Source organism: Lycium barbarum, chromosome 8 (genome assembly GCF_019175385.1).
Source record: "Lycium barbarum isolate Lr01 chromosome 8, ASM1917538v2, whole genome shotgun sequence".
Lineage (NCBI taxonomy): Eukaryota > Viridiplantae > Streptophyta > Magnoliopsida > Solanales > Solanaceae > Lycium > Lycium barbarum.
Window position 1 is genome coordinate 118,209,838 of NC_083344.1, and position 23,099 is coordinate 118,232,936.

The 23,099-nt window shown below is 34.4% G+C and overlaps 1 protein-coding gene across 2 annotated transcripts; it reads right to left on the bottom strand.

Annotated features, from left to right (window-relative positions):
* Nucleotides 1–585: 585 nt before the first annotated feature.
* LOC132606889 (BTB/POZ domain-containing protein At5g03250-like) lies at nucleotides 586–5,526 on the bottom strand. 2 transcript variants are annotated; one of them, XM_060320557.1, is made up of 5 exons: nucleotides 4,528–5,526; nucleotides 3,714–3,783; nucleotides 2,848–3,632; nucleotides 1,801–2,236; nucleotides 586–1,136 (listed from the first exon to the last, which is right to left on the bottom strand). In XM_060320557.1, exons 1-5 carry the CDS (start codon nucleotides 4,584–4,586, stop codon nucleotides 660–662), a joined length of 1,827 nt encoding a protein of 608 aa, XP_060176540.1. In that variant the 5' UTR covers nucleotides 4,587–5,526; the 3' UTR covers nucleotides 586–659. The 2 variants fall into 2 exon arrangements, with proteins under 2 accessions (XP_060176540.1, XP_060176539.1); XM_060320556.1 differs by having other exon boundaries at nucleotides 2,848–3,783.
* Between the last annotated feature and the right edge of the window lie 17,573 nt (nucleotides 5,527–23,099).

The following is a 23,099-nucleotide window of genomic DNA, read 5'->3' on the forward strand; positions in this document are numbered from 1 at the left end:
AATGTCCTCACAAGGACGCTACTAAATGTGTCCTACACGAACCAATAAGTACAGGCAATGTCTAAACTTACTAGAATCTGACTTGTTCATAAAAGCATTGCTGGGTACGTGTAGAATGTAGATATTCTCTACACGACAACAAAACCCAATGACATAGCGTCTAAAGTGGAAGTGATATCTAATCTCCACGTGCTTTGTACTCTAATAGTTCATTCACCACCCTGCAACTATATAACCTGTTTTACTGCTTTTCTGGAAACCATATACTCTGTCTCATAGAGAAGCAATTGTATGCTGCATTCCAATTTATAGCACATAGCCAGAAAGAGCAAACAAATATATAGAATTCACACATCCTATAACAAAAACACTCAATCTTGTCTTTGTCAAATGTCGGACCAATACCCATGTAGATGAAAACTTTCCGAGAATTACTGAACTGCTTTTTTTATTGTACTTGCACCTTGAGTTCTGTTTTTCTAAGTTTTTCCTAAAAGTCAAAGAAATCCACCCCTTTAAGTACCTCAAAATTTCACTGTCTACCACTGTTCTTTGCTTAAACATGCCTATTATCTACTCACTACGTTAACAAATTGTAAAGCACTAGAACGAGTGCAAACCATAGCATACATAGAAAACAAAGTAAACTACGTACAGCTTCAACTAGAGTCTCCATTCTTGTGATTTTTGTGCTCATTAACATGTGGAGGTTGTAGCTTCAAGGGCTTTACTGAATTCAAGTCACACTCAGATTTTCTTCCACAAAACACGTTCCACTTTTTCTTCGTTTTTACCACCTTCTTAAACTCCTGTTTCATGTTGTTGCACTCTTTTTCTAGCTCTGCAACACGCTCCCTCATGTCATTGATACTTGATCCTCTGCCATTTCCAGTGTTTGTTTCACGGTTGCCTCCACGGAGAGAAGTTTGGGAGTTGTCAAGATTATCAGAGACGAAGAACCATCCTGATATTGATGTACGTAGCCGAAGTTGTTCAAAGAACAAGACTTGAACTATGACCCTAAGAGGTAGCCTTTCGTTTTGAGCAGCGTGTGTGCAAGCTTCTAACGAGAGCTTTTGGCAATTCATCAGTCTGCAGATTTGCTCTCTTTCTGAGTCTGTGAGCCAAGGATGTGCCTAAAATTGAAATGTGTAAGAAAGTGTACATAAGTAAAGAAGAGATAAAGTTCAACACACCGACAGTACAAAAATATTTACATAATATCAGAACATTGCAAATAATACATGTAAATCTCAACAATAAACATTAGTGGGTAATCTGGTAAAAATGGTAACTAAACTACTATCATAGATTAAACTACACTATAGTGTAAAAGAAAGAAAAGTTGACTTGGGAAAAAGAGGTACAGAAATGAATGTTGCCAATTCAAGTTCCTACTTTACCATAACTGTGTACTAGCCAGGGGCGAAAGTAGCCTTTTGGCTACTGGTTCATACATAACTTTTGACATGTAGTATAGATATATATGTAAAAACATACTAAAATCTCAATGAATTCAACGCTGAAAATCTTAAAAGTTGAACTCCTTAAATTAAAATTCTGAATCCGCCTCTGATTCTAGCTGTTTAGTCAGTATTTTGACTCACAGAGATTTTCAATTTTTCATAGTAACTTCGATGAGTTTCTATCACATGTTTAGAGACTAATTAAGATGGTCATCTTCATTTTATTTCTTTGCTGCTAACATGAAATTCTGATTTCAAAAGAATCATTTTCAACCCCGATAGCAAGACGCAGTGAAAGTAAGAAGGATCACGTATCAGTTAATGGAAAATATACCTTCAAATATATATCGATTGCACGATAGATACCATCAGAAAGTGGCCTTGCAAAATCTGGGATTGTGGCAGCAAGAGACTGAAATTTCGGGAACTTGAAATTAACATCGGGCGCCACCTCAGAAAGATATGAATCCACCAGATTCGCCACCCTTGTTAATGAAGTCAAGGAATGTGAACCTTCCATCGATTGGTTTTCTTCCATAATACATGGAGAAGGTGCAGAAGAAGCCTGGTCTATTGATATAAAATGGTCCAGAATTCTCTGAAAACAGTCTATGTCATATAAAGTCTCTACTGAATATCCCATATTTGGTATTAGCAAGTCATCTAGTGCAGATTGATCTAACTGCAATCCCACTCTTCTCTCCAAGTTTTCCCTGCAGGATGGACTCGCCTGTAACATCATAGCGGAACGGAGCAGCCTAAGAAGAAACCTGTAACGAGACATAATATAATTAAGTAATTAAAAGTGTGCTCTCTATAACAACTTAAGCTTCTAAACAAGATATTTCACACAACTCAAGATGGTACCAGTGCAGGCCAAAGGTCCTAGGGATATGTTTGGTATGAAGGAAAATGTTTTCCTAGACAATGTTTTATTTTTGGAAAATAAGTGATTTTACTTACTTTCTGGTGTTTGGTAACTATAACTAGTAAGTAAGCAAAAATAGATTCTCCCAAGAACATTTAAATACTATAGGGTGGGGTGGGGTGGAACCCGGGGGGGGGGGGATGATCAAGGGGTAGCTGGGGGGGTAAGGGTTGGGGGCCTGGGTAGGAAAGAGACAATGAACTTAGAATGCCACTTGTGGAACTTGTTTTTCATATTCCTCATTTTCCTAATTCTTGAAGAACTTGTTTTCCTAGAGAAAAATATTTTCCAAAACATTTTGACCAACCAAATATGGAAAAATTGGAAAACATTTACTCTATACAAAACACACCCCGAATTTTAAATCTCACCGCCACCCAAAAAGGAAAAAGTGTTAAGACATACAATTTGATTAAGTAATTAAAAGTGTGATCTCTCTGACAGTTTAATAACCTGGTTTCTGTTACTCCTTTCTGATTTGGTAGTAACTCCATTATCTCCTCTAAAAGTGCCTTTTGGTCTGCCTCCGATGGAGTGGAAATTGTTGATCCTGATTTATTGTGGCTAGTAGCATCCTTGAAACTTGCTTGTCTATTCATCAAGGGAATATATTTCTTGGCATAAAACACAAGGGCACCCGCTACATTTTCCGGCCTCATTCCTCCGGCTTCAACCGCCTGAATCAACCGTTTGTACAAAGGTAAGCTAAGGAACGACACATCTTCATACCACCAATCATCGGTCACGGGCTGTGTATTCGATCCGGTGCATATACCATTCCACACATCCGCGCCTGTGGTAGCCTCGTGACCGTTTTCGGACACAGGCCAGTTAAATAACTTTGTATCAGTACAAGCTTTCATTGCTAAGGAGTTTATGCATCTAGACACAATATGAAGCTCTTCAGCATGTGGTAAAACTTCTTCACATGTTTCCAGAGCTTTTATGGTATCTGTCCAATTGCCGAAAACATCGTTAAGAAAGGCTTCTGTTTGTGCAATCAGATTTCCATCACCATATTCATCTGTCATTTGCAGATACTCCGATGCACACCGAAGACTCACTATATTTAAAGGAGTTAGTTCTATTTTGACACCGTAACAGAATTTGGCTACTAGCTCAAATGCTTTAGCACCACCCGGTATGTCACTGAGCTGCAGGACGCAAACTGATGTGTCGTCGTTGCATGATTCTTTAATTAGCTTTGCTAGTAGTCCACTTCTTGATATCAGTGGAAACTGCAAGATAATATGCAAACAAGATAATGCACGAACACTACATTTGAATAAAGAATGATTGATAAGAAAAAAGAGGTGTACCTTGTGTAGATAAAAGGACATTTCTCCCATTTCAATTGTAACATCACTAGGAAGGCCTGATGTGCAATGCCTGAAGAGAGTTCATGCATAAGGTTCATGATTCAAGAAAACATTTCTAATTTTGCTACTTCAGACGCAAAAATGAATCGATATTTATAGTTTGGATTGTTTTACCTCTACAAATTCAAGAAACCAAATGGTCCACATATGAAAATTTGTTTCCTGTCATTAATACGTTTCTTACCTAATCTACCGCAAAAATAATAAGACCAGAAGAGTCAAATTCTAACTAAACTCCTGTTCGTGAACAGAGAGATTATTAGCATATGCTTAATTAGGCTTAATTTTCCCTTCAAATTTGACGCAAATGTGGTGTGTTTCACAGGGACTGATACAACATAGCTACTATACTGGCCAATATTGTTCTTATATCACTGTAACAATTATCGTTAATTTTACAGTAGCCACTCCAAAAATACACATTGGAAACTCGAGCACAAAAAAAGTAGATAGAGTCCATAATATAAGATAAGCAATGATAATTCAATTGTTGTGGAAGAAGGTGCAAAATTTAAGCCCATTAACATTAACAAAAACGCTATAGATAAGAAAACCAAACCACCAAGGATTATGATGAGATAAATACGATCCCTCCACCCTTGATCACAGGCCTCGTGTTCAAGCTCCAAGAATGGAGTAATAGGGAGCACTTTTTCCTTTAACGGGCTTTATGCAGCACGAATCCGAATTAATCAGGGCCTCAAAGCAGATACCTAACATCGGGTGAAAAAAGAAAGGCTGAAAAGGGGCTTACCAAGCTTGGCCTTCACGACGGAAGGCCTCGGATTTGGAGCCAAGTTTCACAAATGCCATGTATCCAAATGGAAAATGCAATAAGTTGTTTTCCAGACAATATTTTCTTTTTTCTTATACTGGGTTGATCCTCTCTGCTGCAAATTTACACAAAAATGAAGTGTCCTCTCGCAGGAAATGAAGATAAACACACGACATAATTAGAAGAAAGGTTGTAAATCATTATAATCTAGGATTTGGGCAAAGGGTATTTGAGAAAATTATTATATGTGTATATATACGTTAATTTATTATAAGAATTTTTTGTTATGTGTATTAATAATATTAATTCGGATTAGAAGTAGTTAGTGCAGCCACACTCAACGCTATATGATATTAGATCCGTTTCTGCAGGTAGCAGAAACATTTTGCTTGGAGCTGAGAGAGAGTATTGTGTACCGAGTCTATGGCAATAGTGAAGAAGAGTGAAAATCGGATCTTGTGTTTTTGGCAGTTAAAAAAAAGTAATTAAGTAAATACACGAGGAAACAAAGAAATTTATAACATCTATTTTATACACATAAATAATAATTTTGACCATCTATATATATAGTGTAATTTTCTAAAGGAGGTCTGAATGAACCCCTTGCGCCCTCTGGCTCCGCGAATCACACTTTCTTTCAACTTGCAAGCAAAAACTACTACAAGATTATAAAATTTAGTAGAAGCTGGAACAATGTTTGGTTTTTGAAATTGAAAAAAAAATGAGTATTTTGAAATTGAATTAAAAAAGAAAAAGAAAAAAAAGAAAGAGAGAGAGAGAGAGTAGTATTTGGTTCCTTCAAAGAAATACTCTCGTTTATTTAATGCTTGAGTTAGTAGCCAGTACTGAAAATGATATACGTAACATAATTAATTAGTCGTGCGTGTTAATTAATGTCAATTAAAAATATTTCCATGATCCCAAAATAGTTGGTAAATAAAAGACAATGTCAAGAAGTGAAACCGGTATAATCCTTAATATTTGAGCTCATGTGGATCTCCTTTTTAGCCTAAAACTAGATGCTACATGCATTTACAATTCATTAGCTCACCAATGTAAAATTTTACTTGCTAAATTAATTAAGGAGAAAGCTGTCATTTTCCTTTTAAAAGCTAAATAGTATGAGTTTTATGGTTTTGGCCATAGGCCAAATGAACTAAAAGTTTAAAGAAGAAAGTAGAAAATGAACTAAAAGCTTAAAGAAGAAAGTAGAAAATGAACTAAAAGCTTAAAGAAGAAAGTAGAAAATGAACTAAAAGCTTAAAGAAGAAAGTAGATACATGTCCATTTGATCTAATTTGGGGTGAGTTTCACTTGGGCTTCTACATTATTGATGAAGGAATTTTTTTACTGGTTGTAGCTTCTCTTAAAACATATTTATTAATAATAACTACCCTTTAATTTAATTATAACTAGTAACTAAAATACTTTTTAAATTTACCACACATAGATATACTAGTAACTTCTAGTTACTAGTCCAAATACACACGTAAAACACTCCCCATATCCCACGTTTAACGGTTAATTAATTAAATTTGTCAGATTCTCTCTCCAGCAACTTTAATCCTTTCCTTTTTTTTCTCCACTACCTTCCTTCACGTTTCATCATCTTCAAAGCATTGTTCCGAAAATTGGGGAAGTTGTATTTGGATAGGTTTTAACATTCTATTAGTGTATTTTTGTTCATAATAACTTCATATTTTCAAAGATTTTGAAGCGTATTCAACTTCCAATCCTTTCCTTTTTCTTCTCCAGTACCTTCCTTCACGATTCTTCATCTTCAAATCATTGTTGCGAAAATTGGGGAAAGTTGTGTTTGGGTAAGTTTTTTACATTCTATTAGTGTATTTTGTTCATAATTACTTCATATTTTAAGATTTTGAAGCGTATTCAACTTCCAATTGTTAGGTTTTTGAAGAATAATTTACAAAACATCCATTAATGGCAGACGGAACAACATCTAATAGGGTTACTCGAGGTATACCATTTACGGTTCAAAATATAGATTTTCCTTCTTTTGATTTGGGGATTTCTCAACAACAACATGATGTTGTTGCAACCTTTGCCGATAAATGGCTGCTGAAAGGTGTTCCAAGAATATTCATGATCCTCAAAGAGTTCAAAATCCCCCAATTGCAAAATCTTCAAAAAAAATATATTCGGCTACAGTCACTAAGAGGAGCAAAACTACTGATGTTGTTCCGGTCAGCAAGGGGAAACAAGTTGTAGAGGCTGAAGCGGAAGAAGCGCAATTACCTGCGAAGAAACATGTATTTCTTTGAATATATGTGGTTTTTATGTAAATAAATATATGTGTAGCTAAAATGTATTTCAATCTCTGCTATTACTGATGTTCAATTTCTGGGAGTTTGATCTTTTAACGAATCATGTGTTTGAACACATGTATAAATGTGTTCTTGAACAAGCGAGGAACTGATAGTAATGTATTTGGACATATGTGTTATATGCATTTTGAACACTTTTTTGTATGTTCTGTTACACCTAACTGTTTATTTTGAACAAATGATTAACTGATTATCATGTATTTGAACATATGAATTATATGTATTTGCACACACTTGTATGTTTATGGTACACCTAACTGTGTATTTGAAAAAATGAATAACTGATTATCATGTATTTGAACACTTTTTTGTATGTTCTGTTACACCTAACTGTTTATTTTGAATAAATGATTAACTGATTATCATGTATTTGAACATATGAATTATATGTTACACCTAATTGTGTATTTGAAAAAATGAAGAACTGATTATCATGTATTTGAATATATGAGGTATAAGTGTTTTTGCACACATTTGTATGTTTTTATGTAACAGGTAACTGTGTATTTGAACAAATTATGAAATGAGCATCATAAAATTGAAAGTCTGAGTTATTAGTATTTTATTTATTTATCCATTACTGAATCATGTATTTGAACACATACAGGCACAACTGATGAAATAAGAAGCAACTGATGGACTGAGAATCAAATAAATGTGTATTTGAACAACTGACAAGCTGAGAAACAAATACATTTATATTCAAATACACATATGAGTTATATGTATTTGAACAATATTAAAAAAAAAAAGGCAACTGATGAACTGAGAAGCAAACAAACAGTGTATTGAACAACTGACAAATTGAGGCTAAAATACACAGATATTCAATTACACATAATGTTAAAAGTAATCAATTTATCTGTGAATACATGATACTTACAACTGCTGAATCTACATGGCTTATATCCATCTCCATTTGAATGCCATCCCCATGGTCCATGTAGTCGTCCGCTGGCTGATGTATGTCAGCATCGGGAAGATGAACCGGAGCCTCGCTGTCAGCACCCTAAGAACAAAAAGGTGTATTTGATAAATATATTCCTGAATTGTGTGGATATACTGAAAAAACAATTGTCGAAGTGTTGAATTTTTTTTTTCAAAATTTTGATGCCCTTTGATAAGGTCAAAAACCTTGTCGATCCATGGCATTGCGAAGATCCTTTAATTCAGCATAAACCTAAATTTTCATACAAAAAATTCGTTAAAATGCATTGCTTATTAATACCTAACTAAAATAACATAAGTAACATCATAATACTTACATTGTTCTTAAACGCATTAAGTTCCTGCCTCAAAGTTTTGATGTTATCTGATTTGGTGGTATTTGGAGCGTCATCAGGAACATGGGCGGGATGGGAAGGGGGGCGCTTGGACATGACTTTTCCTTTTCCTTTGTTGCAACATACTTATTTGATGCCAAAACAGGACGTCTGGTCGATCGTCCACCCCTAGAATGAATAACATAACTTGGGATTGAAGTTGTTGTATTGTCCACCGTTGGTGGTACAGTTCGCATCTGTCTCAGCTTCTTGTGCGGTGGAGATTTTGATGCATCCTTATTTTGAGGTTGTTTTGCAGCAGCCAAATGGGGTGGCGTGGAACTAAAATCATCATAATCATCTACAACCTCATGTATGTGGGGGGTTGATGCAGTTCTGCTGCTGAGATATGGACGCAGTTCAAGAGTCTCAACCTCGGACATGGCTGACACAATATTATTATATGTAACACGTCCTGCAAAAAAGGAACATATGTGAGTTGACTGTTACATATATTTGTGTACAATACATGCTTTAGTTAAAAAATTATTGAAACGAGTAGTTTCATGAATGTGACGTTGAAATCAGTTCTATAACATGCTCAAATTCATACATATTTACAAGTATATTTAAAACATATATATACAAATACATGATTAATACATGGTTCAAATATATGTATTTATGAGAAAAAAGAGCATCTATGATAATACCATTCAAAATACATGTTTGCAAATGTATAAAACCACTTCTGTTAGGATAGAGAACTACCTGAGAGACGTCATCCTTGAACATCCAGTCATTAGGTATTTAAATGGTGGCGTTGGGTCTATTGTCTTCCAATTTAAGATCCTGGGAATTCGGTCTCCATTTCTTACGGCTAAATCTGGGTCCACATTGGAGCAGCGCTCGTATACCCATGCTTGCATAGCAAATGGAAAGCCCCAAAGACAGTAATACTGTTTCGGCTTGTCCATCTTATTGTGAATGCTTTTAATCAAATCAACAAATGCTTCCTTGCCAGATGTGTAGTCTTTGTACCTTTCACTGTCTACCAAGTCAAAATGAAGTCTTGGAATTACGACGTTCCTCTTCTCACTGGAAAGTATGTAGTTATGAATGAAATACAGCACCGCAATATTTAAAGCGTCATGATCTGCATCATCATCTACACCCCAATTCTTGTCATTGAAGCACTCATTTAAAGCCATCTTTTTCACACTTTTGTTGGAACCACAAAAATATTTTTCCAACAGTCTGTTTTTACCCTCGTTAAAAACGATTTCTTCACCATAACACTTTAACCCAGACATTAATGCAAATTCAAAGAGAGTAAATGTCAATTCAGTCCCATTAATGTCAATAACAAAAGCATCGGCTGTGCTTTTCTTCAGCTCTCTGACCATTAAACACCGGAACAGCTGCCCTTGGACTTCACATTGTTGCATCTGGTGGTATTTTGCAAATATAGTTTCGGAAAATATTTGTTGCTGTCTTTCTGTAAGTTTGTCCTCCAAGTCCTTTTTGATATTGTGGTTCATGTACGAAGCATACCTTACAGGATGAGTTGGAGGAAATTTAACAAGGAATTTAGAGGCCTGAAAGAAAGTTATATATAGACAAAAATCAGAATCAAATGTGTAATGTAGAACAAAAACAACAACATGTATGCAATGTATGTGTAATTGAATATCTGTGTATTTTAGCCTCGATTTGACAGTTGTTCAATACACTGTATGTTTGCTTCTCAGTTCATCAGTTGCCTTTTTTTTTTTTTTTAATATTGTTCAAATACATATAACTCATATGTGTATTTGAATATAAATGTATTTGTTTCTCAGCTTGTCAGTTGTTCAAATACACATTTATTTGATTCTCAGTCCATCAGTTGCTTCTTATTTCATCAGTTGTGCGTGTATGTGTTCAAATACATGATTCAGTAATGGATAAATAAATAAAATACTAATAACTCAGACTTTCAATTTTATGATGCTCATTTCATAATTTGTTCAAATACACAGTTACCTGTTACATAAAAACATACAAATGTGTGCAAAAACACTTATACCTCATATATTCAAATACATGATAATCAGTTCTTCATTTGTTCAAATACACAGTTAGGTGTAACATAAACATACAAGTGTGTGCAAATACATATAATTCATATGTTCAAATACATGATAATCAGTTAATCATTTGTTCAAAATAAACAGTTAGGTGTAACAGAACATACAAAAAAGTGTTCAAAATGCATATAACACATATGTCCAAATACATGATTATCAGTTCCTCGCTTGTTCAAGAACGCATTTATACATGTGTTCAAACACATGATTCGTTAAAAGATCAAACTCCCAGAAATTGAACATCAGTAATAGTAGAGATTGAAATACATTTTAGCTACACATATATTTATTTACATAAAAACCACATATATTCAAAGAAATACATGTTTCTTCGCAGGTAATTTCTCTTCTTCCGCTTCAGCCTCTATGACTTGTTTCCCCTTGCTGACCGGAACAACATCAGTAGTTTTTCTCCTCTTCGTGACTGTAGCCGAATCTAGTTTCTTTGAAGATTTTGAAATTGGGAGATTTTGAACTCTTTGAGGATCATGAATATTCTTGGAACACCTTTCAGCAGCCATTTTATCGGCAAAGGCTGCAACAACATCATGTTGTTGTTGAGAAATCCCCAAATCAAAAGAAGGAAAATCTATATTTTGAACCATAAATGGTATACCTCGAGTAACCCTATTAGATGTTGTTTCGTCTGCCATTAATGGATGTTTTGTAAATTATTCTTCAAAAACCTAACAATTGGAAGTTGAATACGCTTCAAAATCTTAAAATATGATGTAATTATGAACAAAATACACTAATAGAATGTAAAAAACTTACCCAAACACAACTTTTTCCAATTTTCGCAACAATGATTTGGAGATGAAGAATCGTGAAGGAAGATATTGGAGAAGATATTCTCTCTAACTCCATAGGCTTCTTTGAACCACTCAAAGAACCACGCCCAAGACCTGTCATTCTCAGAATCTATCACACCATATACTAAGGGAAGTATATTGCCTGCACATACAGTTGCATTTAAACAAAGAATTCAGTATGTATATATTCATTTGAGCATAACCATATTTATTGCATATCAAATATATATGTGTTTTTGGCTTACCTGCACCGTCTAGTGTGCTTGCTGAAACGAATATGTCGTTGTATGCTGTTTTAAGGTGGCTCCCGTCCACTACCACAATGGGTCTACAACATTCAAAGCCCTTGATAAATTCATATAATGCTATAAAAACATACAAGAACTCGTTGTCGTGGGATTTGCGCATTCGTATATACGACCCATGGTATGTTTTATCCATGATATATAGATATCCGGGTAATTTATTGTATGATTCGTATGGTTCACCCATTAAGTCCTTCATAACCCTCTCTTTAGCACGCCAAGCGACCATGTAAGACACATTCATGCCAAGGTCCTTCAATACATCATCCGCTATGTCATTAGGTGTGTATTTCCTCTTATGGTTGGCTACTTTTGGTTTAACAATCCCTCCTATTAACCAACTTGTGGCATGCCATTGCAAATACACTTTATCCTTTAGCGAACATGGATGCTTGTCACGGAACTCCCTAACTATGAACATTTTGGATTTCCCAACACTTTATGCCCTGAATTTCCAATCACGTTCTTCGGACACACACACAAGTGTATAGCTACAAATACACAGATCAACATAAATACACTAAGTAAAAAATACATCAGTCAATAAAAGGCATATAATATGATAAAACAGTTTAATACATAGCACAATTTCTGGTTATACAAACTATTAGAATAAATTTACTAATACAATATAAAACATAACATTATACACACCATAAAACGTTTGATCATACCTTATTGCATTAGACCTCTCAGTCCGGAAATTGAACCTATTGAAATTGCATAATTTGCCATCACAGCCTTTAATGTATTTTTGTCCTTGTAAACTTGATAAAAAATAACCTCTTTTTGGTTCTTGTCTTCGATAATTGGATTGGTGTCTTTTTCAAATACAGCAATAGCCTTGCCATAACTTGAAGACGCCAAGTCTACACACCCGACTGTTTCCATAGAATTGAACTGACTTGTGTATCCAAGTTGCAAAACCTCTCCTTGAATACAACTTTCATCAGATACACAGTTGTCAAAGCTCTTATCATTAGTAGTTATGCACAATGGATACATTGCTAACTGCTTATTCTCTTTCTTCAAATCCACGTAAACTCTGACCCCCATATCATTGTGTATTTCCATCGGTATATCACTACCCTCCACCATGTATTTGATGTATATTTCTGTTCTGGTCGTGTCTAATTTCAACTGAGTTGCAATTGAATGTAACAAATCCATATACGTCGAATACTCTTTGAAAACAACAACATCGATTTTGAAATTTACAGAACGGTTCTCATCGTTCCAAGTACCATAGTGTCTAATCAACGAAGATATAGAGGACATTTTCCAACAACCGAATTCAATGTGCTTGGTAAAATCCTGAAATACATTATCAAATAAAATACGGAATGATTATAGGAAACAACTAACAATGGCGAAAATCAACAGGTACAAAATAAATACAAAGTACGACACAAAGATTTGAATGTATGTGTATTTTTCGACACGCAGTTCCTTAGTGCTTCAAATACACTTACACATACATAAGGACTATACACAGACATACACGAAAATCTGAAGAATTACACACTCACAAAATATACAAACAAATATACAGAACATCACCGATTCACAAAAAACATACACGAAATTGACTGTCTATGTATTTTGATCACATTAATGAACTACATGTACTATACATAGATATGAACAAATCACTGCATGTTTTATTATCTCTATTGTTATTATATACGAACCAAATAACAATGGAGATAATAAAACATAAAATCGAAAATCAAATACAACAAAACATTCACTCACCCAAAAGAGATTTACGACGCAACAAATGGAATGCCCTCAACAAAAGCGAAACTTCAACTGCTTGTTTAGTGAATTTGATTTTGTAAATGATTTTCTCCGAATTACCTGGTGTATGATCAAAACCTATATTTTTATGATTCCTCTGTTTTGAATGTTTTTGAAATTTGAATTTACGTTACTATGAAGAATAAGGAGAGAGAGAAGGAGAAACGTGTGACCAATGGGAATCTATTTTGCTGGAACAGATTGTAAAATATTTAATTTCACCTTCCATATTTAACGCATGATTAATGCCTAATATCCAGGGATTTGTTTTTTACATACACGTTCTATACCACATATCAGTGTATTTGAAGACTTCCAAATACACTCGATTTAATACGTATTTTGCTATAATATTAGCTACGAGCTGTAATATTGGAATGGTAGCTACGGCTGGTTACATCCAATCTTAAGGTAGATATTCTTGTAAGTTTACCCAATATTATATATTATACCATCAAAGTAACTTATATGGTATGCCTTAAAAGGTATCAATCCTATCTCAATTATGACTATTCCTAAAATCTTGAAATAGTAAATGGCAACATATTAAATGTAATTACTCCTTCCCAAAGTATCTCTGTCTCTCTCTCTTTCCCCCTGTGCTGTCTTGGGGTCACACTGTGTAGGAAAGAAAAGCCAAGTTTTTATTAATATATATTTTCTAATTTAGAAATGACCTTTATTATGAATAAGTTCTTTTCAAACTAAAAATGGTAGACATATAGGGAATATATGCAAATGAATATCTAGTATAAACCCTACTTGAAAAAATGGCTTTCCCGAGAAAAAAAAAAAGGTCAAGATGCATAGGGTTGTTAGCTCGTTTTAAATTTATTTTTTTCCCCTCCTTTTGATTTTTATTCTTTTACTGTTCACTTTAATGCAATTATATTTTTGTGACTAAAAGAAATTGTTGGAATTATTTGAATGTTACTATATTAAGAAAGTGCATGAATATTCAAATTAATTTGTAACTATTATTCGCATTTCAACATGAAAATTATTCTTGTAACTTTTGTATCATCAAAAATAATATATCAAGTATATCGTAATATTATATAAGGTATATAATATCAAATATATTGTGCTATTGTATAAATTATATAATATTAAGTATACCATACACAACATATAACATAGGTATAATATTAATTATTGTGCTATTGTATACTTTATTATAATAAGGTATATAATATCAAATATATTGTGCTATTGTATAAATTATATAATATTAAGTATACCATACACAACATATAACATAGGTATAATATTAATTATTGTGCTATTGTATACTTTATATAATATTAATCATATTATATCCAACATTTAACATTGGTATATCAACTATTTTAATGAAATAAAATACATATATAAACACACACACACATGTACAGTAAAAAAAAGTTATAAGAATTGTCTTTATGCTGAAGTGCGGATAATTATTATTGTATATTCATGTACTTTTATTGATATTAATATATTTAAATAATTTCTTTTAGTCATAAAAAATAATTGCATCAAGTGAAAAGTACAAGAAAAAAGAAGAAGAAGGAACCGAAAAAGAATCTTTTCAAAATGATAGATGTCGGATTTAAAGGTCTATTAAAAAATAGTATTCATCTAATTTTGTTTTATTGGAAAGTTACATTAATTCTCTCTATTGTCTTCTCCATATTTGAAAGAAAGAGAAAGTAAAACGTATATGCATTAATGGTAGTAACTCCTAAAAATAAAGATACTTAGAATCTAAAAAATTATAAACCATGTAAATAACTTGACATAAATTGTATTTGTGTAATTTTTTGAAAGTAGTTGTAATGCTTTTAAATTACTTTTCAAAAACTTGTATTTGTGTGACTTTTCCCTCTTCTTTTGTGCTGATTAACCCAATTTCTAACTGTTATTTCCAAGAAAATATGTGTAAGACCCATATTTTTAAAATATATATGATTTAAAACGTTATTCACTAAATTAAAATCATAAACCATTTTCACCATAATGCAAGAAAACTATAGCTACCACAACGAATTATAAGTTGAAAAATGATAGAAAATATTCTTCTAATTGTAAGAAAAAAAACATGAAAGAGAGAAATACCGTTTGTTTTCTTAAAACCCGAAAAACCGACTCAAATCAAACCGACTACAACAAAATCGACGAATATGTATTATCTTTGGTTTGGTTTGATTTTAATAGTTTCAAAAACCGACTAGATTGGTTTGGTTAAAACCAAAACCGACCCAACCCACCCATGAACACCCCTAGGCATAAGTTTATAGAAACTTTGCCATGTCCAACATAAGTTCTACCTTATCCTACATAAGTTCTATAGAAATGAAGTTATGTCGGATAACTTAATTTCTACAGAACTATGCTGGACAAGACATCTATGTAACTTTGCCCGACAAGGCATACTTGTCACGACCCAACTAGAGGGCCATGACGGGTACCCGGAGCTAACTACCGAGCACCACCCATCAGACTTATCATCAAATTCAACCTGAACATACACCATTTCCAACACAAGCTTATCATGAAATGATCCTCAAATATCTCTGAAAACATATACGTACATAAGCCTACAAGGCCACAAAACGACATACAAAAGATACACTGAAGAGATCATGAGACACTACTGCCCACGCATATGTATCTACGAGCCTCTAACTAGAGTACTGAGATCGTAAGGACAGGACAGGACTCCGCCATGCCCAAATATGTACACAAAATAATATACCAATAAGCGGCAACTCCGGAGTAGTGGAGTGTTCTTGCAAATCTGTTGAATAAAGCTCCTAAGCGTTTGTGCCGTCTCCCTGTCTACTTGCGGGCATGAACGCAGCGTCCATAAAAGAAAGGACGTCAGTACGAACAATGTACTGAGTATGTAAGGCATGTGTAACAGCATAAGCAAAAAATAAAATAGCGTAAAATGAAGAGATAACCTATAACTGATTGTCTCTTAAGGCGGAGTCATGCATGCTAACTTTTACCTTTAAACAACATCATAAACATATGCATATACATAAACTGCTTATCATCATCAGCCCGCGTCCGGGGTAACCATCTCATGCCGCCCACTAGTGGTGACTGCCTGACCAACTAGGCATGGTGTTATCCATAAGCCGCCCACTTACGCCTAGCGTAGTGGTGTCTGTCCGGCTAACAAGGCAGGGTGTAGTCATACACATACATAACATAAAGCATGCATGAGAGCTTAAGTAAAAGCTACAACTCTATCGGAGTGACGTAAGGTTGGTACCCTCCGATTATATTATGGAACAACCATCATCACTATGTCTCACCTTGAAGGAACTAGTGTCATGAAGTGAGATGGCCAACGATGAATAACATCAAGGAAATTATGAAATAAGATCATTAAGCTCAAAATAGCATCAATTCATAAGCTTTGGAATCTCTAGAAGTAAAATCATCATCATCATCATTATCATAGAAGACATCTTATCTCTTTCTCATAAGGAGCTCTTAAGAATTTTTAACTTTCATCTTTTGGGATGTAAGAAGGTCATGGAGATATAGAGAGGAAATCATAATATAGAAGTCATGCCTTTGAAAGAAAGGGACTAGCCTTAACATACCTTAACGTTTTCTTAACGGCTACACGTTCTCCTTCCAAGCTCACGACTCTACATTTAAGAGAATTCCCACTAAAATTAGATAAGTGAAGATACGCTTAAGTTTAAACTAAAGCGACTAAAAGTTAACGAAAATTGGGCAGCATTTCCTTTATTTCGATAATTTTCTCCATATAATAAACAACTCCCAACATCAATAGCAACACCCACAATACCATAATCAATAAACTTCTTCGAGTTTAAACATTGTTCAATCCTCAAAATCCTTTTCAAAGTCATTCATAACCATAATTACAACACAACAGCATATTCATCTACATATACCACTCCTTCAACATCCTTAATATCATTCATAACAAAATTATACCCATAGCATACTAAGAATCATGACTCAAGTTAACTTACTATCCAAAGTATCATTATTCCTATATTTGAGCTCATATTCTATTTTCTCCTCTCATCCAAGTCATTCAACCACTCAAATACTCTTAATAACATGAAATAGATGAAAAACTCACCTTTGATCATGTAAGGATGAACTTTGGATGAATATACCTCACTTGAGAACAACCCCGACTTCAATACCAAAGGAATTCTTGATTTCTATAAACACTAGTGAGCCTCCTTGCATTTGATCCTCTTGATTCTTGGTGTTTAATCTTTGATTTCTCTTGGATTTGTGTTAATATGGTGTGTGGAATATTCTAGAGTTCTCAAGAGGTGTGGAGAAGATGAGAAATAAGAAATAAGAACTTGGGTTATCTTTTTATAAAAAAAAAACCAAAGCTGCCCGATAGGATTTATACGGACACTTATACGGTCCGTATAATTGACCGTATAATAGCACCAGTGATGACCCTTCACTGTAACTGTTATACGGACCATTATACAGACCGTATAAAGTTATACGGACTGTATAAATGGTCATATAACTCACCTTTTTTCAAAGTTGCCTTCGTTGATTCGTTTGATCTCAAGTCCTTGTGGAGTCTTTTTGGCACTTGTTTAACACTTCATTAACCATCTAAGGAGCCCTATAATTCCTTCCCAAGACATTACTAAATAATCGTTAACTCGATACTTGCAAAAACCTCTCCAAACACGACTAGCTAGTTTCACCGATTCATCTAGCTTTAAAATCTTGTCGTGTACACTTTAAAGTTACCAAGTACTCTCCTTATGGTCACATGGACTTCATGTTCACCTTAAGCTTGCGCTAGTCTATTCACAGCATAACGTCGTGAAATGTCCGAGGTGTAACAATACTTTCTATGAAACTTTGCCTTGCAAAATTAGGTCATAGATCCGATTTTTTTTTTGTTTTTGTTTTTTCGATGTCAGAGATATTTTCGGCCACTTTTTTGTCCCTTAAAGTGTCGAAGGGCAAAATTTAAAGACCAACGATTTGAGGGGCAAAATTAAAGACCACCCCAAGATAGGGCCATTTCGTGCGAATTGCCCACAACCTCATCTAGCTATAGAAAGATTTGAGATCATGATACTCTTGAACCATTAAGAAAAGGGAAAATTTCAGAAATATACAAGTTGGTCACTTACATTGTAAAATAATTGCCCAAAACTTACATTACAAAAAATAGCCCAAAATATACAAACATATACATACACATATAGACATATACACACATATACAGACACTTATGCCAACATATACAAACATATAAGAAGGTAGAGAGAGAGAGAGAAGTTTGGGTCATTTTTTGTAAGAATTAAAAAAAGGGGTCAATTTTGGTAGCATTGTTGCCCCAATTAACGTACTGTATAATTTTCTCTAAAATTTCAAAAGAATAACAAAACGTAGAATTTTTTGGGAACTTACACAAATAGAAAGGCGGCTAAAAATACTTCGGACGGCCTAGCCGTATCCTTTATTCCTTTGTACCCCACACAAGTGTATACTTGATGCATAACAAGCGTATATTATATGCATACCGATTATACATAGATTATATAACCATCATATTGGCTAAACCTTGTAAGAAATAAAAATTAGGATTTTTTTTTTAAATTGCCGACTTTTAAATTGTTGTATAGTGTAAAATAAAAGAATTTATGCATAAACTGAGATTATGCTAAATATGAGAAATTAACTCAAGTAGATGCAACTTCTATGGCTCAAAGGACGACAACAACAACATATCCAGTGTAATCCCATAAGTGGGGTCTGAAAGGGTAAGATGTACGCAAACCTTACCTTTATCTTTATGGGATAGAAATGTTCTTTCCGATAGAATCTCAACTCAAAAGAAATATAACTGATGCAAAAATGTAAGAAAGAAAAGGGGACAGCAAAATAACAAATGTACAAAACAAATATAGTAATAGATATCAACACACATTAGCAAAAAAGAAACTACGCGACTACCCTAAATCATACATCTAAAAGTATGATAACATTCTATTACTTACTAACCATCTACCCTAATTCTCGACCCCCACACCTTCCTATCCAAGGTCAAGTCCTTAGCTCATCCAAGATCATGTCCTCGGCTCAAAGGAAGAAACTAGAAAATTATCCACTTCCATATGAAAGTTATGAATGACTGATGGAACAAAACTATCTCAAGTTACCAATCTGATAATGAAGCCATACGAATTTCACCTGAAGACTATCAAAGTGGCATCAGCTATTATAAATTGCCCATGTCATTTCACTACAAAAATATTTAAAATATTTAAAACTCTTTAAAATATTACTAGTCCGTTCTTGTTGGTACTATATTTGAGAACATAATATTCTATCGATCTACTCTTCAACAATTGGAATTTTCTTATAATTTCATCTTCCTGCGTTCATATTCAGATACTATAAAAGTTAAAATGACAGTTGTATGAGATGACGAAGTTTTAGACAAAGAAATGAAGAAGATTGTAAGAAGAAGTAAGAAGATGAAGCCATGAATAAAGTGAAGAAACCAGATGAAGCTTCAGAAATAACGAAGAAGAACAAAGGGAAAGTGAGCTCATTATTTCTATTCACACTTGGGCCTCATTTAATCAGACTTGGGGCCTTTGTGTCAATTGGGCTTCAGCTTTATTTCCTACAAGAAATATCCTTCTTTTGGGGTGGTCTTTAAATTTTGCCCCTCATATTTGAAATCTTTAAATTTTGCCTTTCGGCTAAAACTCATGGGTTCCAGGTTCTAACACACTCACAGTCAAAATTTTAAAAAAAGTTCGCAAGGCAGAGTTTAAATTTCGCTATGCCCCCACCGGCATACACCTGTGAAGGAATTACCAAAGTTATGCCGGACCCGGCATACTTATGCCTTATGGGTAGACTTGGCATAAGTATGCCAGGTCCAGTATAACTTTGATAATTCCTTCACAAGTTTATGTCGGGTCTGGCATAAAAGTTTGCCCATTAAAAGTATGCCCCCACCAGCATAAACTTGTGAAGGAATTACCAAAGTTATGCCGGACCCGGCATACTTATGCCAAGTCTGCCCATAAGGCATGAGTATGCCGGGTCCGACATACACGCGACCCAAACCTTGCCTTGCAATTTTTTTAAAAAAATTTATGCTTTAGCGGGGGTTCGAACTCAGAACCTCATGATTTCTGCGTGAACGCTCAAAGTTACAATGCGAAGGGCAAAAATTAAAGACCAGCAATATGAGGGGCATAATTTAAGAACACAAATATGAGGGGCAAAATTTAAAGACCATTCCAAAAGAAGGGCAATCCGCGCAAAAAAATGATATACATAAGCTAATATATGTACAAGCATACGTATTGTACATAGTATAGGATCTTAAATTAGATTATTCTAGAATGTGTATAGATGTACAAAATTCCAAATTCAGTTGCACAGCTGGTAGTTTGTTTAGCAAATATTTTATTATTGCATTTTAGTCCTTTATAACTAGCATAAGAATACATCTTTGATACCGTCAATACACAGAGAAAATTTCCACAAATTCCTATCTTCTCATTTTCTATTAGGGTTGCGTAGGAATGAAAATCACACGTAAGTCATGTCGCAATATCATGTATTGCTTACGTGTATCCATGTGTTTTTTCTTTAAGCAAATGTGTTTTTTCTTTAAGCAAAATCTGACGGAAAAACATAAATGTTCATATTATATTTTTTTCCCTCCTTTTTCTCTTTGGATTGGACCTAAATACTTCCATTAATTTATTAGCAGTAATATATATTAGTATGAAATATTCCTTTTGATCCAAAAGAAAAAATATCAGTTGCTCCCTCCCTCCCTCAGGCCCCTAAAAATTTGTTCTATCTTGTTACAGCAATATTTGAGAAACAATGCAAACAATTTTGCCTTCTGTTATCTTTTTGTTTTCTTCTTAAGGTGCCGTTTGGATATGGTTTGAAACTCCAAATCATACTTTTTTGAATGACTTGAGATTTCATCTCATGGTTTGAAACCATGAGATAAAATCACATGTCCAAATGTTGATTTCATCTCATGGTTTCAAATGAGCTGTTTGGACATGCTTTTAAATCATGGTTTCAAACCATGTTTGGGCATGTAATTTTGATATCTTAAGTTGTATTTTCTCTTATAGATATAAAAACCCACAAGTTATGAAAACTATCAAAACATTCCCAGTTCTTATACAATATTACCAAATGAGCAAGTCATAGTTCAGAACAAAATTAATACGCTACTAGAAGACCCTTCTAAAAAATACAACATCAATTGATCAAACTTTAGTTAAATAAAAACAAAAATTTAACATGAATAGTAATGTAACTACTCTATAATATAATCCTCCTATATGGTAGACATAAATAAAGGTTGATGGAAGTTAATGAGGTTGGTAAATGATTGGTGAGAGTAATTGTTAAAAATATTTACCAACTTATGGGCCTTTTTTATAAAATATAAACTTATGGGTCAAGTTTATAGTTAGATTTTTTAAAACCCAAAATCATGCCTTTTTGGATGATTTAGAGTTTCAAACCATATTTTAAAACCATGACATGAAATGCATGTCCAAACAGTGATTTCATCTATTCAAACCATAGTTTCAAACCGTATGTCAAAGTCAATTGATTCCTTTTATTCCGTGCGTGGTAATGGAGACATTCGTTAGAGAGGCTAATGGAGTAATTTTACACTAATTATTTGCAACAGTCAAGTTAGCAAGAGATGCGTTTCTATGAGTGAAAACAATTATTAAAAAAGATTTTCTGAATTTTGTAAACATGTTCGTTTTGCATTTCCTAAAAAAATTGTCTGCCAAAAGGTAAATATTCCAAGAATCTCTTTGTAAGTTAATAGAAGTACTGTAGTTTTAGGCCTCATTTGTTTTCATTAAGATTAAGACAGAATCTGTATGCATATCTGAATGATTAAGTTGTTGTCTCTAGATCTGAACACTGAATGATTAAGAGTTCATTGGATGAGCTAATTATGGCTTTTGACTTACAAGCCAAAAGCCATTAGTTAGGAAATCTAATTTATGACTTTTGGCTGATTTTTGTTATTGTGGCTTAAAAACAGGTGCTTAAAAGCACTTTTTTTTTATTTTTTATTTTCCTAAACATTACAAAAGTGCTTAAAAGCTATTTTGGCTTAAAAGAAGCTAAAATAAGCCAATCCAAACAAGCTCTAATACTGCTTGTTTTTCAACATCTGAATGTGCATAATGTATTTATTTAAACATAATAAATGTACAATTCAAATAAAAAAGTAACTAAATATTAGAAAATAAACACAACTTTAATAAAATAAAAATATTTTTTGATAAAAAATGAAACATTATTGTTCGTTAGCAATGGTGGAGGTGCGTGGTGGTGGGTGGGGTTCTTAGGGATGGGGTGGGGGTTGGTATGTGAGGGTGGGTGGGTAGTGGTGGTGAGGTTGTTCTGGGGGTAGGGTGGGGATGGGTGGTAGTGAATGGGGTTGGGGTCAGGTGATGATGGTGGTTAGGTGGGGGATTGGGTTGTGTTAGTGGTAGTGGTGAGTGAGGAGGGGGGTTGGTAGGTGGGGGTGGATGGTGGTGGGTGGGGTAGGTGCGCGGTGGTGGGTGGGGTGGGAGGTTGGTAGGTGGGGTGGGTAGGGTAGGCGCGTGGTGGTGGGTGGGGTTCTTGGAGATAAGGTGGATTTGGGGTTAGGGTGGTGGTGGTGGTGGTGGGTAGTGATGGAGCGCGGTGGTGAATGGGGTTGGGTGATGGTGGTGGGTGTGAGGGGTTGGGTGATGGTGGTTGGTGTGAGGGGTTGTGTTGTGTTGGTGGTGGTGGTAAGTGAGGGGGTAGGGTTGGGGGTGGGTGGTGGGGGCTGGTATAAGGGTGGGATAATATATTGGGGTGGGTG

Coding starts and splice junctions, on each gene's coding strand:
- LOC132606889 (XM_060320556.1), bottom strand. CDS start 4,586: ATGGCATTTGTGAAACTTGGCTCCAAATCCGAGGCCTTCCGTCGTGAA. Junction 2,237..2,847: donor AAAGGAGTAACAGAAACCAG/GTTATTAAACTG, acceptor GTCTCGTTACAG/GTTTCTTCTTAGGCTGCTCC. Junction 1,137..1,800: donor CAATCGATATATATTTGAAG/GTATATTTTCCA, acceptor TTTCAATTTTAG/GCACATCCTTGGCTCACAGA.